The 17,502-nt window shown below is 37.4% G+C and overlaps 1 protein-coding gene across 1 annotated transcript in view; it reads left to right on the forward strand.

Annotated features, from left to right (window-relative positions):
• Nucleotides 1-5,350, forward strand: part of LOC140235390 (uncharacterized) — a 57,435-nt gene extending 52,085 nt beyond the window's left edge. Inside the window, exons 40-43 of the mRNA XM_072315451.1 lie at nt 597-813; nt 2,292-2,351; nt 3,592-3,825; nt 4,544-5,350. Coding sequence (XP_072171552.1) covers nt 597-813; nt 2,292-2,351; nt 3,592-3,825; nt 4,544-4,774 — 742 coding nt within the window. The 3' untranslated portion in view covers nt 4,775-5,350. The remainder of the gene's footprint in view (nt 1-596; nt 814-2,291; nt 2,352-3,591; nt 3,826-4,543) is intronic.
• Nucleotides 5,351-17,502: the final 12,152 nt, after the last annotated feature.

Below are 17,502 nucleotides of genomic sequence, written 5' to 3' on the forward strand. Positions count from 1 at the left end.
TCACTGGAAAAGATAATTATGAATCACAATCGATGCCTTTAGGTAAAATGTACACTGTAGATCGTTGGTGACAAGACACACACAGAAAGAAACAAGAAAAGATATTTGCTCTGAAGACCAAAACATTGTTTGGGGTTCTCTATTCCTCTCAAGACTGTCATGTTGTCAGATGTGTAAGAAAAATCTTATCTGAATTTTATATGGTTTTAGTATGTATTTAAAATGTAAAAATGTTAAATGTAACACTGTATTTCAGTGGCTCTATCCACAGTAGCAGGCGGGTTGTGGAATTTTGAGTATGTGACATGATGTGGCATATGGTTATACATCAACAACACTTCTTAATGTCATTAAATTGATTAAACATGATGAAAAAAACTGAAATTAATTCATACAAAATTAGGCCAGCAGTCACGGAAATAAGAGATTTAACCCATTGAGGATGAGTCCCGAGTATATTTAGGCAGGTGTCTCTGGAAAATGCGTATTGTAGCAAAATCAAACTGTCCTGAACGGGTTAAAAATATTGGACAATTTTTTCTATGAAGGCCATCAGCATTTGAACTTTGCTTATCTGTCTCTTTTTTCCTACACAGACATATGAACACCATTTCCCTTCAAATAGAAGTGACCACCTTCCTCCACCGGGCTCTGGGGAAGAACAGTCTGATGCCCCCCACTCCTCCCACACAGACCTCTGCCACACCCACCTCAGCCAGGAGACCGTCCGATGTGGGCGGAGGGGGAACTCCCCCTCCAGCCGTCCCCACCCTGTTTGGGAACAGCACGGACAAGGCTGAAGTTGTCCACAAGGTAAAACTCTTGTTACGATATGAGATTGTATGTTTTCTCATGGGTGGATAAGATTCTGCGAGAGACTACAGAGTACTGATTGGTTCAATTGTATATGAAACAAACCTCTGTGCATCTTTCTGACAGTTCTATACCTTACATGTTACAATCTCGCTCTGTTTTAAAGCAGCATTGAAAAGCCTTTTCAACTATTTTATGTGAGTCTTGTGTACAGAGAGAATACGTGTATAACTGTACTATACATTTTTGTGCATCTTACATGCAGCTTGGAAAGAAAATCTCATGAGAATTTTGTTTACTTTGCTTTGTCTTCATGGATTTTAAATTGTAACGCTACTAAAATGTTAAGAGTCAATGAAATTGAGAGACATGCACATTTTGGCTATTTATGTAGACCAAGTGCAAAATACTCATTGTGCAAAAATGCCCACCTTTACAGTCAAGTGTGAAGGTGCTGTCCATGTGGAGTTAGGAAGATAAAGTATTTTATTTTGAAATTGTGTTCATCTGGCTGGTATGCTGAGCACAATCTATACAATTTATTGATGATGATTATTAAAGAGGCTGGATGGATTTGGTGAAGAATAGTCAGGAGAGAGAAAGAGAGATTGATAGATAGATGGAGAAAAAGAGAGGGAGAGATGTGATGACCGATGAAAAATTGAAAGGTATGAGGTGAAAGTTGGCTCAGTCGGTAGCGCGTCTGCCTCATGATCACGCGGCCCGGGTTCGAACTCGAGTCTGGACTGAGCAATGTTGTGTGTAAACATACCGTCCCCTCTAGCAAGAGGCATAACACTCTGTCCCTCGGATAGGACATAAAATGGAGGTCCCGTGTATGAGAGAGTCACAGCTCATGCACGTAAAAGATCCCGCTTCCTTCATTCATCGCAAAGAGCAGGGTGTCTAACCCGGTGAAGTGGTCCCACCCCACATCCAACTGGACCCCATGGAAGACCAGCTTAGTGTAGCTGAATATGGGCTATCCAGCCATCTTCACAGATGGAAAATGAACAACAACAACAATGATGTCATGGTTGATATTCAGGCAAATGTAACAAGAACATATGTTCTTTGCATGCTAGGACTATTATCTATGTGATGTAGTTGTTGGATCGTCAGAGATTAGCTTCAAGCTGTGTCAAAATGTGGACGCTGTCTCATTCTGGATGCTCAGTTTTGAGTTGAAGGGGATATCTGTGACTGGTTTGCAAAGATGGATGGTCGGTCATTCTTATTGCATTCCTTCAGGTTCCCTGAAGCGTGACCGCAAGCAGTCTGATTGGATGATGTGGTTGTTTCCAAAACTTGCAACAATGACAATAACTTTTGGATACCTGTATTCCATGCAGAATGCATTTTTGGGTATTTTTCATAGCTTCTGTTTTACTTGTGAAATTATGTGAAAGAAAAAGATCAAACAAGCAAACTGGATGAGTAATGTGAGTTTTTCCTTCTTTCTTGTTCTGGACAAACAGGTGCTACTGGCTGGAAGTACTGTGGCGGATGGATTCCAGCTGGCATTCAAGATCATCCAGGTTTGATATATAGCTTTAAAAGTTTTTTGACCAGAACATTTTGTGTATATTTGTGTGCTTGAATATGCTGTGCTTAAACTATCTATTTCTGTGTGAAATGACTGAAAACATAAGGTAATTAAACCAGCAAATCTCGAACTCCACATTTCTGTTTTTGTTTTTCTTTGCTGTATCTCTTTATGCAAGGTCAAAATTTTAGGAACATGAGCAACTGTCGTATGTTAATTTTGTGTCAAATGACAAAATGATAATAATAATAATAATAAAGGACATTTATATTGCGCAGCTACCATAATAATATACTCTACTGCGCATTACAGAATGACATTGTTTACATAATTCAAACATAAAGTACATTACTTCAAGATATGACTTTTAAACCTGACCTTAAACTCATTTATTGTAACTGCTTGTCTTACAAACAAAGGGAGATTATTCCATAGTTTTGGTGCAGCATACAAAAATGCCCTGTCACCAAGAGTAACTTTTGCTTTCCCTGATGGATATTTCAATAATGTTTGATCATGTGAACTTCGGAGGTGATAAGAAAATGCAAGTGTTTGTCATTGAAGTGGGAAAAAAGTACAGAAAATCTAATCTGTATATTCTACTTTTGTAGAAAGTTGATAATGCTTTATACCACTTACAAGGTGACGATTGTTTGTAAGTTGAGCATTCAGAGCTGAAGCTGAGGTGCATACAATCTCACATCAAGCTCCAGCTTAGGGATGTTTCACAAAGAATTGAAGTCTATCCTAAAGTTAAGGTTATGATAAAATGAAGGTATGCTGTGCATATGTCTCGCATGATATTCTGACTTCCGAATGAAAATTCACATTTTGAAGACTTTTTCATGCAAGTCATCAATATACAAAATGAGATAAGTGACAAAGGATTTTTGTTTTAAATGTAGATAACAATTTGAATGAAATTCTGAAAACATCTAATGAAATTAAATAGGATCAAGGAAACCTGTGGCATGCAATCATTGTAAGTTCATCTTTACTTTAAGATCAGCCTAAATCCTTTGTGAAACAACCCCTGGTCTGATATCGCTATTGTCACCATGCTATCCAGTGTGAGGAATGTATGACTCATCTTGTAGATGAGTGAAAGAAATTGAATTCAAGTTAGCCAATCAGATCAGAGAAATTTTTTTGAGGGGCTCATTCTTTAAAAATCAAGAAAAAAAAGAATGACAAATGCATTGCTCGTTCACACTTCTCTTGCCTGCAAACAGGATTTCCGCCTTGCCGAGACCAAGATCTACTGCCGGGCCGGGAGGCGTCTGGCGCTGCTCAAGAAGCACGGGGAGATCAAGCAGCTGCTGATGTGTCACAAGAGCACGGGATTGGCCAACCGGGAGTCATGTGACGAGATCCTGGACGCCAGCGTGAGGGCGCTGGCCAGCGACAAGACGCAGGTCAAAGGGGCTGAAGAACTGATCAAACTGATGCAAGGGGAGACTAGCAAAGTAAGGAGATGTGATAGCTCACTGTGCATAATGCATGTCCCATAAGGTTTTGTGTTGCCTTTACTAGAGGCAGAGGCATGGTTTATGTTTCACAGTTTTCTGTGATTTGAAATCCAATATTTCATGTTCTTTTTTTTTCTTTTCTTTTTTTTCAATTCAATTCAATTCAATTCAATTTTATTGTCCGTTTCTGGAAATTTGTTTTGTTTGCATGCATATCCGGTTACATACATAATATACAAAGCACACGTATGCTTTGTAACATAGATACATAGGCATGATAGACGTACAAATGATATAAATCAATACAATATCACTATCATTGTCGTAAATATATAACATCAAGAAATATTAATCTGTATAAGAACTGATTGGACGGTTTTGTACAAATATTCTTTGGTAGCCTGTCATGACAATGTTTGGTTTCTCAATTTCAGAAGCAAATGCAAACTTTTTAAATTTTTTAATCCTCTCATGCTAATGATTAAACTAATGAAAAGAAAAGAGCATTCTTTGGGATGGCACTATGAAAGTGATAGTGACACACATCTTATTTGTCATATATTTTAGTTTTTGAATTTCTGTTTGTATACATTTTGTCATGAATGTGTAAGATATATGAAGACCTATTTCATGGCTATATATATATAAAAAAAAAAAAACATATAGATATAAATGTGAATAATCATGCCTCTTCATTTGAATGTCTTGTTCTCAGATCAATGCCTTCATCCTGATTGGCCGGCTGAAGCAGGCCTACCTCCTGGCCGTCAAGGCGGAGCGGGAGGATGACATACGGCGCATCGCCGCCACGGCCGAACAGACAGAGGGCGCCGAGGCCAGGATCAAGAGCATCTGTGACACGTGGCTGAGAGAGCGGGAGGCGAAGCGGAGGAGTGCCGAACAGGCCCAGCAGCTGCTAGCCAGGTCCAGGACCTCGAGACCGTAGTCCATGTCGAGACCAAATATAATTGAGTAGTCCCAATCATCACACAGTATGTCTTTCAGTGCTCAAAGGACGAAATGGTCGTTGCAATTCCAAGGAACAGGAGATGCGACTGCACAAATAAAAACTGCATAGAACCCAAATTATGAGATCAGTGGAATAATTCATGGAGGCTTGATTCTTAGAATGGCTGAGAGTTGATTCAGTTTTAATCCCCTGAATTACAACAGCACAACTACTTTGTGCCTTGAATAAAGACTACACTTTTACATAATTAGATATATATATATTTTTTGTTGAATCTGTATAGTTATGGCAAGCAACATTGTAGTGGCAAATCTGACTGCAGATAAATGCACAATCTTGATGCTACAGTACAAATTGCCATGTTTTTGGGGAAAGATATTTGCTGTACTTAATTGCAATAGTCTGTGAAGTATTAGCCTAGAGAAGGAATATCGCCACATTACACTCATAACACCATTTCATTACATGTTACTGCACAATGTATGTTAGCCAAAGAGGTACACTGTCATGATTGTGTTGCTAGACTTGCTTGTCTTTCAGGAGAGTCTTCAATAAGCCCTTACTTGTGATAGTTTCAAATTTTCACTAGCAGTTAATTTGCTCAGCTTGGTGTATTATGTGGATAGTTTTTCTGTGTAAAGCTCCATGTAATTTCCTGTAAACCTTGACCCCCCCCCAAAAAAAAAAAAATAAATAAATAAAAGAGAAAGAAAGGGATTGCAGAGTTATCCTTTTAATTCACCATTGTCTCAGCAAAGCTGTTATGCTACACATTTGTCATGATGAATGGCTATACAGTGCACTCCTGTTATAATAAAGTTTTCGGGACCAGCAGCTTTCTTTCCTTGGAACGGCATAGTATAGAAAGATATATAAACGATAGTTTTTGAATTTTTACTTTGTTGTAACGAGAATTTTGTTGTAACCATTTTCATTATCACAGTAGTGCACTGTATATTTGGACGTAGAGGCATAGGAGGCATGTGTGGTCATTTTCTCTCTCCAGCCTCTTTAATCCATATCAAGAGAGCAGAGACTTGATTATCAACTACTCTCTTCACCCCCATACAGTTGTGTCAAAGAGATATCTGGAAACATTTATAGAGTATAGTATCAACTCTCATTACACCCCTATTCAAAGGTTGTATGTGCACATGGAGCAAGTACCACCATGACTACATACTGGGATCAGGGGTGGATCCAGGAATTCTGTAAAGGGGGGGGGGGGGTAGGGAAGCAAACAATATTTCTGGTGCTACCTCGGGGTTTCATCTCATTTTTTTCTTTTAATTTCTTTTGTTTTAACAACAAATAAAGAGGGGGCACATGCCCAGTTTGCCCCGTCTGGATCCGCCACTGGGGATGTTCCCTTCATTCTTGCGCTGTAGTGAAACCCGAATCTTTAGGTGGATTTATCATTTCCTTTAAATGAATCAAAACATATTTGATATACTTCAGCATTGGGCATTTTTCCTTTTTTTTCCCTTGAGGACATGTGAAATTTCCTTTGAATTTCACCATAGTTTGTGCACAAAATCTTCTCTATGAGGTTGTGCAGTTGTGTACCTTAGAAATGGCATTCAGTGTTCCACAATGAAACAGCGATTTCGATGTACCCCGTCTCTGTGTGAGTTGCATATCTCTACGAGTTGAATCTGAGTGTCTGGCTTTGCGAGTTGCTTTGTTGTTAGGAAGATGATCATCTGACAGGAATTTGAATACTCTATGAATCAAGATGGTAGAAGAGGAAGCACATCGGTGTAGGTGACTCCTTGTGCTGCGATAATTGTCTCGTCTTGGTCATGCCTTCAATGAGGTTATTAAGCAAACATTTCTGCTCCAGCAGAGACTCCAACTCTCCCGCCGAAAGCCCATTTTTGCAAAATCTCCCGTTCTCCCGCTCGAGATTAGATTTCTCCCGCCCTGGGGCTCTGTGTCTCCTGCTTGTATGGTTTTGTAGATGCCAGTCAATTTCATATGCATGCATAAATAGCATCTGCATATGATATATGAAATGAAGTTTTATTAAGCCAAAATATATGATTTGAATCATTGAATTATTACTAACTTAGTGCCATCGTATGTTGAAAATAAGCCTGAGATAGCACAAGAGAGCATCTAGGACCCTAATGACCCAAGGAACTTTGCGCACATCAAGTTGGGATCTCCCATTTGCTTGGGGTTCAGGCGGGAGAATCTCCAGATCAGAAGGTGCTTGGGGTTGGAGTCTCTGTTCCAGCACGCAGAATTTTGTGCAGAATTGGAACAAAAGCGTCAGGAAGAGAGATGTTATGGGGAAAAAAGAGATTCATGTTAAGCTAAGAATTGATGCTGCCAAACAACCACTCTTTCCTTGTGTATTTTTCCTCGTCCGTTGTGTCATGAAGAGTCATAAAAGATCTGCCAGTCACGCCGTATTTAATCAAGGCTCTCTGTGTTGCACTGGCGCTGAGAAGTCTGAATCATAAAAGCTTGAAATGTAAAAGCTTTCCTTGAGGTTCAGGCCCTTAGATTACAGATTCAGTGGTGGAGTATATAAAGTTCCATTAATAGAAATGACATTGAAACAGCTCCATACACTGCCAAAGTAACTGCAAATGTAATTTTGCATTAGTTACGTGGTTTTGCCAAGTGGGGCCCCAAAAGCTGTGCCAGATCTGTTGCATATTTAGTTGCAACTCAGTAGTACTGATGCATTAGTTATCACTATTGAAAACAATAGAGGATGAAAATGAAGATATCTTGATACAGGCAAAGGTCACATCTCTGAATGAAAGGAGCGATGCGTTGAATGAGAGAGGGAAAGAGAGTGTGTGTGCATGTGAAATATGTAATAGGTGCAGACACTGTGTTGTGTATGTGGCTGCTACCAGAGTATTTCAATTGCATGATGTGTCAGGCCAGTGAAACATTTTGTACACACAGAACTGACATGTATGTAAAGATGTAACTCTGTTTTATAGCAAAGCTGATGGCCAGTTTAAGTCTGGTGCTAGATTGTTTTTTTTTTGGTTTTGGGGTTTGTTTGTTTTTTTGCTGCTTCTGTAGAAACAGGACAAATCGTTGTGCGCATGGCAGATTGTCGTTACAGCGCTTCCCTGCGCCATGGCAGATTGTCGCTAGGCTGTGGGAGTGCGCATAGGATTAACAACATTCTGCAATGCGCAGGGAAGCGCGTTAACAATATTAAATGTTTGCATTTTTTTCACATTTTGTAGTGAGATACTTTGTTTCCCAGATCCTGCACAATGCTTGTGAGATGAGGCATGCCCCATAAATGAATGGAATATGAATTAGATGCATTTTCTGGTATCACAGTTAAGATGCTTTCATTGTAGTGAGACAGAACTTGTTTCTAAAGCAATTACCTGTATACAGTATGTGTTGAACAAATAATATGAGCTTGTTTATATAGAAATAATGGAAGATAAAATATTTCTATTTTTTATACTGCTACCTTAAGTAGGCCTAGAGTTGAGTTATATATACATTGTGATAAAAATATGTTTTATGATAGCAACATAAATAGGTGAAAATGTGATTTTATTTGCCAGTAAATTTCGTATGTTTTGTTTGGATTTCTTTGTATAGATTGATGCCATGTATGTTTATATAGTGTTCATAGCATGAGAAATTGGATATATTTAATTATGATTTGAAATTTTATGAATATTATATCACTGGCTTTCCAGTCATTCTATCAGATGTTTTATAAGAGATTGGCCGTCGTGCAAGCAATAATGATACACTGTTTTCACTGACTTTATTTTCCTTGCCAAAGATTACTTCCGTTTCTTTTTCATTTTTAATACTTGAATATTAATTTGCAATGACAACTGACAACTACAGTAGGCCCTCTCATGTACTTTCATTAAGATGGAAACTAATTTCTTGCCTGGAAAAAAAAAAAAAGAGACAGCTTTTATTGAAGCTGGCCACATTGTAATCAGATATTTTTCACATTATTACCAAAATGAAGACAATATTCCTTTACACTACTGCACATACAGTACATTGAGTTCTCTGCTATGTAGAAAAGTTTTATGTATGAATGTGATCATGACAGTAATTCTTTGTACAGTTGGGATGCAGCAATGATAGTAATAATACTTGGGGGAAATACATTGTATGGTCATAATTGATGAACTTATGATAATGAAGACGTGATGATGACTCTGACACTGGTACAGCTACTACCTCTACGACTACTGCAAATGTTTCCACCACTACCACCATTTCTACCATTATTACCAGCTATAATGGGAAATCTTTGTCACCAATCAGATGCCTAGTTTTGACCTTATAGTGTTATTAATTTATCCGTTACAATAGCAAGAAAACAATGCTTGCCTCTCACAGAAACTCTCCTCTCCCCTGAATGTTGACTTTTTATCTTCCCACTAATTATGTGGGCTGATTGAACAGCAAGCCAGTTTTCAATAGCAGACTGCCGATTACTTTTGGTTCCAGAAATCCACTTGTGGCATCATTCTTCCCCGAACTTTCCATGGTCATGCAGTCATTGTTCTTTTATGTATAGCTAGTTTCACTTCCTTCTCAAAATGTGTCACTTTCTTAAAGTCTTAAAGGGTCAATGTTTCAAAGTGTAATGATATGGATTATAGTGATAAGGCTAACGACAACAACAGAATGACATCTACAAGAAAATTTTGTAGAAATACTGACCACCATCACCATCATATTCATTGTGACTTTTATCATATTAAGAAATATTAATCATGGAATATCGTGTAAGTGAGTCAAGATGATTATGTCAAGTTGACAAGATTTCAGGCCAGACCAAATAGGGGTTCTCAGTGTGTGGAATTGTGTTGCTCACTGCAGGTTCCAGTAGTGGTTCGTTCACTGTATGCCAAATATTCAAAAGATTTATCCAGGAAATAGGGGAAAAATATATTAAAAAAATGTCGAGATTCATGAGGGGGTGGCTGAAACTGTTTCAAGCACAGCTCTAGTGTGTCTTGTCATATGTATGAAACAAATTGATTGATTTGAGCACTGTTTTTGTTTTAGTTTTTTTTTTTTTTTTTTTTCTGGAGGCACATGAAAACAGATCCCACAGTGATATGCATCGTGACAAAGTGTATAGACCAAAGGTATTTGCTCACTTATTACCATGCCCCGAGATCTGGTTCAGAAATGATATAATGTCCCTTGGGTGACAAGACCTCATATCTCAATTAGTATATTTCTAAAATGACTCCTAGCTCAATTTTCAATATTAAGAGAGAAATTATTAGTGTCAGCCATAATAATATTTCTACATTATTTGATGTCAACATTGATGTTACGTGTATTTTGCAAAAGTCATGCAAAATTGAAGGTTTTTTTTTCTCTCCTAAAAACTTATGGTTTTAGGTATGAGGTGCTGTATTAGTATTTAATTTTTATATTCCATACAAAGTACCTTTATTTTATCAAGTTCACACTTTATATGCCTAAAGTTCATGAATATTGACATTTGCTGTATGTCCTCACCTGCTGGTACATGCTAGCATACTTTTTGCATACTTTTTATTTACTCTGACTTTGAAAAACTTGACTAAGTGGGCTGATATAATGGAGTAAAGATACATTTCCCACAATCCCACTGGACTCTGAAAGATCACATTAGCTTTTGAATCATCGTGGGGAAAAAGATGACGATAATACAAAAAGGAAAAAGGAAGAGGTGGACAAACCATACATAGTTTCATGCAGCAGTTATGAACTGACTTGCTTTCTGTATCTACATGTCAATATCCAACTAATTGCTGTTGCTTAAAGGACAAGTTCACCTTCATTAACATAAGGATTGAGAGAATGTAGCAATATTAGTAGAACACATCATTGAAAGTTTGAGGAAAATCGGACAATCCGTTCAAAAGTTATGAATTTTTGAAGTTTTTGTGCAGTCACCGCTGGATGAGAAGACTACTGCAGTGTATGAATAACTTAGATGTCACATGCGTACAACAATATAAGGAAAATATAAAGAGAATTTCGCAAAATTTCATCTTTTGAAAAAAGTACACATTCCCATGACTCGTTACTGACAAATGTTATGGGTAATATTATTCCCATTGCCTTTAGAAAGAGGCAAGTCAAGTGCTCTTTTATTATGCGAAAGAAGTGAAAATATGTTGAATTTTCTTTACATTTTCTTTAGACTGTTGTACTCATATGACATCACGAGCCTTAGTAGTCTCCTCATCCAGCGGTTCCAACACAAAAGTTTTAAAAATTCATAACTTTTGCATCGATTGTCCAATTTTTCTCAAACTTTCACTGATGTGTTCTACTAATATTGCTGCATTCTCTCAAACCTTATGTTAATGAAGGTGAACTTGTCCTTTAATAAAAAATACTCTAAGTCCAACTGTATCTGTTAAACTAAATCCAAATTGTTGGATCTTTTCCACATCTGGTGAAAAGGTATATGAAAATATATGAGTATGTATGCAAAAGGAGTCTACTCTATGAATATACTTGCCTTGTTTATATCAACTCGGTATCTGCACAAGTGATGTTTACCAGAAGAAATGTATAAACTAGTAAGGTAGCATGTTATGCATTCTTTCTACTTTAAACTGTGCTACATGTACTGCGTAGTCCAAATTCATGTACAATCAAGTTTGACAATATTAAGTGTCAATAATGACATTGGGACACAACCAAAATATCAGTGTCCTGAAATTTTAGTCAAAAGGAGTATTTCCTATAGCCATTTGTTTTTCTTTTTATAATTGCAGTACTTAGCGTAATGTTATAAAGTTTCATATAACTGACAAATAGCAGTTTTGTTTGTATAGAATTCAGTGTTGTTATTCCCTGTGCATATATCAATTGAATTATTGTTCAGATGTATGAATGATGTTATATTTACAGACAGAGTTAGCCACAGCTACTCTTCCACTGAATTTCATATGTCGGGTTTGTATAGGTATCACAAACTTTGCATTTTATACTTCTTTTTTTTTTTTATTCAAAGCATACAATAAATGGATACATAGATATGCTTTAAATACTTCATGCATTAACATGTCACTTTTTTGTTTTGTTTTGTTTGTTTGTTTGTTTGTTGGTGGTTGTTGTTGTTTTTTTTTTTTTTGGGGGGGGGGGGGGGGGAGAAAGAGGTGTGAGCAAGTGGCCAAGATTAGTTTGCTGACTTATCCAAATTTCAGTCATCTTTTCGCAGGGAACAATGTGCCTGGTTGACACCTTTGTAATAATACAAATGATGCACAGGATAGAGTGGATCAATGAAAATTAGATGCGCGAGTTTAACTTTGGAACTCAGAGTTTAAAGGGACTGTACAGTACTGGTTGAGGTGGGGATTCATGTTTTGAACATTCCTAAGTGAGATAATGAAAAGCCTCTTATGAAATATGAAAGAGCATGTAATTTCAAGAAGGATTCAATGTTTATTTGATGAAAATTGGTTTTCAAATGGCTGAGATATCCAAAAAAGTGCTAATAATAAAAGGCGACATGCCACAACTTTATAAGGATCTTTTTGTTTCACCTTGTTTTTGGATATCTCAGCCATTTCAAAACCGATTTTCATCGAATAAACTTTTGATACCCCTTAGAACTGTATGCTCTTTGACATCTCATAGAGTGGTTTCTGAATATCTAGCAAAATGTTAAAAGCTAAATCCTCACCTCGACCAGAACTGTACACACCCTTTAAACCCACAAGCACAGCGAATGGGTTTTAGACTGTTCCAAAGTCAAACAAGAGTATCCAATTCTCACTGATCCATGAAATAGGCCTGTGCATCATTCATGTTATAAAATGGGCCAGTATATTCATGAAGTACAGTTAAACTCGCATAAGTCGATCTTCTCGGGACTGAGCAAAACACATCGACTTAGGCGAGTTTCGACTTGTACGTAAGTCGAAAAAAATCGACTTAAAGTTATACCACTCGTACATATGTATAATGTACATGTATGTTGTCTACTCTGGAGCCGAGAGCTGGAGCGGTGTGCCCGATATTTGCCCTTCAGCAAGACACTTTATCCACATTGATGCAGGCCAGGGCTCCACACTAACTTTTATTTTGGTGGCCCCAAAATGATTGATTTTTATTTTTTGGTGGCCCGAACAAAAAAAAAAAAACAAAAAAAAAACAAGCAAAACTAAATCGGTCCTACGTTCGGTCCGAAAATTACCGTTATTTATTTCTGATTGTAAAAGCAATCATCCACCATTTACAAGTATTTTAACACCTTCCGGAGCCGAATGTTGCCGTTAATCATTTTCAAATGTAAAAACAAGCAACCGACATTCATTCTAGGATCTTACGGAGCTGAATATCATCCTTATTCATTTCCGAACGTGAAAGCAAACATCCGCTTTTTATTTCATCATCTAAATGAGCCGATTGATACCGTTAATCTTTTCCAAATGTACAAGAAACAATCTGTTACTTATTTTAGCATCGTACGGAGCAGAATATTACCGTTATTCGATCTCCAAATTCAAAAGCAAACACCTGACATTTATTTTATGATCGTAAGGAGCCGAATGTTACAGCTGTCCACTTCCGAAAGTGAAATGAATCATCTGACATTTATTTTGGCATATTCAGAAGTCGAATGTTACATGCTATTTACTTTCGAAAGTAAAAGCGAACTTTATTTCATCATCGCACTGAGTTGAATACTATAGTTATTCATTTCCGAATGCCAAAGCAAACATTCAACATTTATTTTAGCATCTTCCGGAGCTGAATGTTATTGCTATTTACTTTCGAACATAAAAGCAAACATAAGACATTCATTTTATCATCGGACGGAGTTGAATACTATTGTTATTCATTTCCGAACGTTAAAGCAAATATCAAACATTAACTTTACCATCAAATTTACCATCAGCTAAATGTTACTGTTATTCATTTCGAAATTTAAAAGCAAACATCCGACAGTTATTTAGCATCGTATGTAGAAGAATATTACTGCTATTCACTTCCGAACGTAAAAACAATCATCTGACATTTATTTTAGCATCTTCTGGAGCCGAATGTTATTGCTATTTACTTTCGAAAGTAAAAGCAAACATCCGACATTTATCTCATCGTCGTACGAAGTTGATTATTATTGTTATTCATTTCCGAACGTCAAAGGGATAATTCGACATTTACTTTAGCATCTTCCGGAGCTGAATGTTAATGTTATTTACTTTCGAACGTAAAAGTAAACATCCGACATTTATTTCATCATCGTACGAAGTTGATTATTATTGTTATTCATTTCCGAACGTCAAAGGGATAATTCGACATTTACTTTAGCATCTTCCGGAGCTGAATGTAATTGTTATCTACTTTCGAACGTAAAAGTAAACATCCGGCATTTATGTTATCATCGTATGGAGTTGAATATCATTATTTTTCATATCCGAACGTCAAAGCAAACATTCGACATTTATTTCAGCATCTTCCGGATACTTTCTTTTATCCTTATTCATTTCCGAACGGAAAATCAAATCTCTGACATTCCAAAAGTATAAGCAAACATCCGACATTTATTTTAGTATTATACGGAATCGAATATTATACCGTTATTCATTTCAAAAATTAAAAGAGCAAACATCTGACATTTATTCAGCATCTTATGGAACCGATTGTTACCGCTTCATTTCCAAAACTGAAGGCAAACATTCGGCTTTTTTGGTGGCCCGGCGTGCGTTTTTGGTGACCCCGGTCGCAAATTAACCATTTGCGAAATCGTGATTCGATTCGCGAAAAGACTCCGCTAAATATAAGGCATAGATCGCTACACTCGGCAGGGGCTGCGTCGTCCTTTCACCAGGTCTCGTTACAAAACCAAAATCTCGCGTGAGTTCTTGCGTTACCTATCGTTAATGTTAACGAAACATCGTTAATTTACGCTAGGGATCGTTACTCATCGTTGCTACAAACGTTAATTTTCCCGATCGTTAGTTTGCGTTACTAACGATTCAGGTGAAACCGCTTGCGCTAATGAAACGTTAATGTTTATTTACGCAGTTTCTTTTGGTATATACTGTATGTAAACAAAAACTGGCGTCTCGTGATTTTGACAGTGATTTATTACACAATAAAATCTTATTCGACTTAGGCACAGTGAATTCAATGGTTTTTCCGTGAAAGTGTTCTTGGAATTTCATCGACTTAAGCGAGTATTCGACTTAAAAAATTCGACTTATGAGTGAATTAATACACGTAAGTCAATGGGAAAAAATCGGGACTTTTTAAAATCATCGACTTGCGCGATTATTCGACATATGCGATGTCGACTTAGGCGAGTTTAACTGTACAACCTTTCTCCCCATCATGCGTCCGGTACACCTACTACACTATACAAGACTTGAGCCATGCGTTCGGATTTTACCGGACGCATGGCTCAGTGTGGATCACTAAAAATCAATGCATGACAATTGACCAATCAGGTTGCAGAGATTCTAAAGCCCATTTTATAATACTGACTATTGGCAGTCACCTTGGGCAACACACGAGGGGTTGGCATTTTTTTTTTTCTTTTTCTTCTTGTGTAGGTAGGTGGGTGGACCACGTCACTGGGTAGTTGCCTCCTCTTTGCAATGAATGAATGAAGTGGGATCTTTTACATGCATGAGTCATAATTCTCAAACACATGGGACCTCTATTTTCAATGTCCTTGTCGGAGGGACAGGGTGTTATGCCTCTCACTGGAGGGGATGGTATGATTACACACAATATTCCTCAGCTAGACTTTAATACTAGGAATTGAACCTCGGTCGAGTAGATTGGGGGCAGATGCACTATCGACCGAGCCAAATCATTGTCCTATAGCAAAGTGAGTCATCATGGAGTTAAGAAGGAAGATTGTATGAGTCCACGGCCAATGTATATTTTCTGTGGCACTTGTGAAACTAGCAGTAACACTGAGACATAAAAAGTAAAGAACGTACAGAATGACTTGGGATCCTATGCTGATTTTTTTTTTTTTTTCTGACAACATAATGTCAGACTTAAAGGGGAAGGCTAGTAACTGATCAGTGGGAATCAGTGGAAATGCTGAGAGATGATTGTTCCAATCCTTATGGGATTCATTCAAGAGTTCATTGTATATCTATTGTTGTGTGAAAATGATTTGCTTCAGAATGGTCTCATATTCAAGTAATGTGCAGTTTAATGCTTCCAGGTTAGCGTCCCTGGTCAGTGACAGAGCATTAATCTGCACATTACTTGAATATGAGACCGTTCTGAAGCAAATCATTTTCACACAACAATAGATATACAATGAACTCTTGAATGAATCCCATAAGGATTGGAACAATCATCTCCCAGCATTTCCACTGATTCCCACTGATCAGTTACTAGCCTTCCCCTTTAAAGGACAAGTTCACCTGAATACTGTATAAATGTGGATTGCGTGAATGCAGCAACATCAGTAGAACATGTCGGTGAAAGTTTGAGAAAAATCACACAATCCGTTCAAAAGTTATGAATTTTTGAAGTTCCCGCACAGTCACTGGTGGATAAGGAGACTACTACAGCTTGTGATGTCACATGTTTACAGCAATACAGTTCGACCTCGATTATCCGGCCATGTCGGGACCGGTGCTCATCCGGATAAGCGAATTGGCTGGATATGGGAGACACAATGTTAACATAATTATAGTTGCCGTCCCAGCTGCCGTCCCAGTGCACTGGCAGCTAGCATACCCCGCAACAGTAGTGTAATTTATGCTAGCCTGCGCAAAATTGTAGTTCCTTCTTCACAAAAATAGAGTATATCTTTTTGTGAAAATCATATATGTTTTACCCCATTAGATATTGAGAAACATGTCATGCATATCTTATGAAATTAGTGAAATAGATCCAAGAAAAGATGTTAAAGTCACTGTTTTTTCTCAATTTTTGAATGAAAAAAAAAAAGTCCTTCACTGCGTGAACGCGTCCGGATAATAGAGATTTCCGGATAAAAGGAGGCCGGATAATCGAGGTCGAACTGTATAAGGAAAACATGAAGAGAATTCCACAAAATTTCATTTTATGAAAAAGTACATATTCCCTCAACTAGTTACTGACTTTATGTTAAGGATGATATTATTCCTTCTGCCTTCTGAAAGAGGCAAGTCATGTGCTCTTTTATTATGTCAGAAAAGTGAAAATATATTGAACTTTCTTTAAATTTATCATTCTACGCATTTGACATCACAAGCTGTAGTAGTCTTCTCATCCAGAGGTGGCGGCGCTGAATTTTCAAAAGTCATAACTTTTGAACAGATTGTCCGATTTTCCTCAAACTTTCACTGATGTACTCGACTAATATTGCTGCATTTTCTCAATCCACGTGCATATTAATGTGAACTTGTCTTTTAAGCATTTACAGAGTACACACACACACACACACACACACACACACACACACACTTATACTACTGTGCACTCCAGTTATTACGAACATGGATATAATGAAATTCTTGTTACAACAAAGTGAAAATCAGGTCCCAAAATTATCATCTATACATCTTCAAATTCTGTTTGGCCATAATGAAATTATGATATAACAAAAGAAAACCACCCGTCTGAAGAACCTTGATGAAACAAGAGTGCACTGTGTATCACGCAACAAATCTACAAACCAAGTATTCTGTCAACCTGTCTCACTGCACATGTTCTCTGTGTACTATTATAACACCAATTGAAGACGCCAACCAAGCACATGAGAA

This window comes from Diadema setosum, chromosome 1 (assembly GCF_964275005.1).
Source record: "Diadema setosum chromosome 1, eeDiaSeto1, whole genome shotgun sequence".
Lineage (NCBI taxonomy): Eukaryota > Metazoa > Echinodermata > Echinoidea > Diadematoida > Diadematidae > Diadema > Diadema setosum.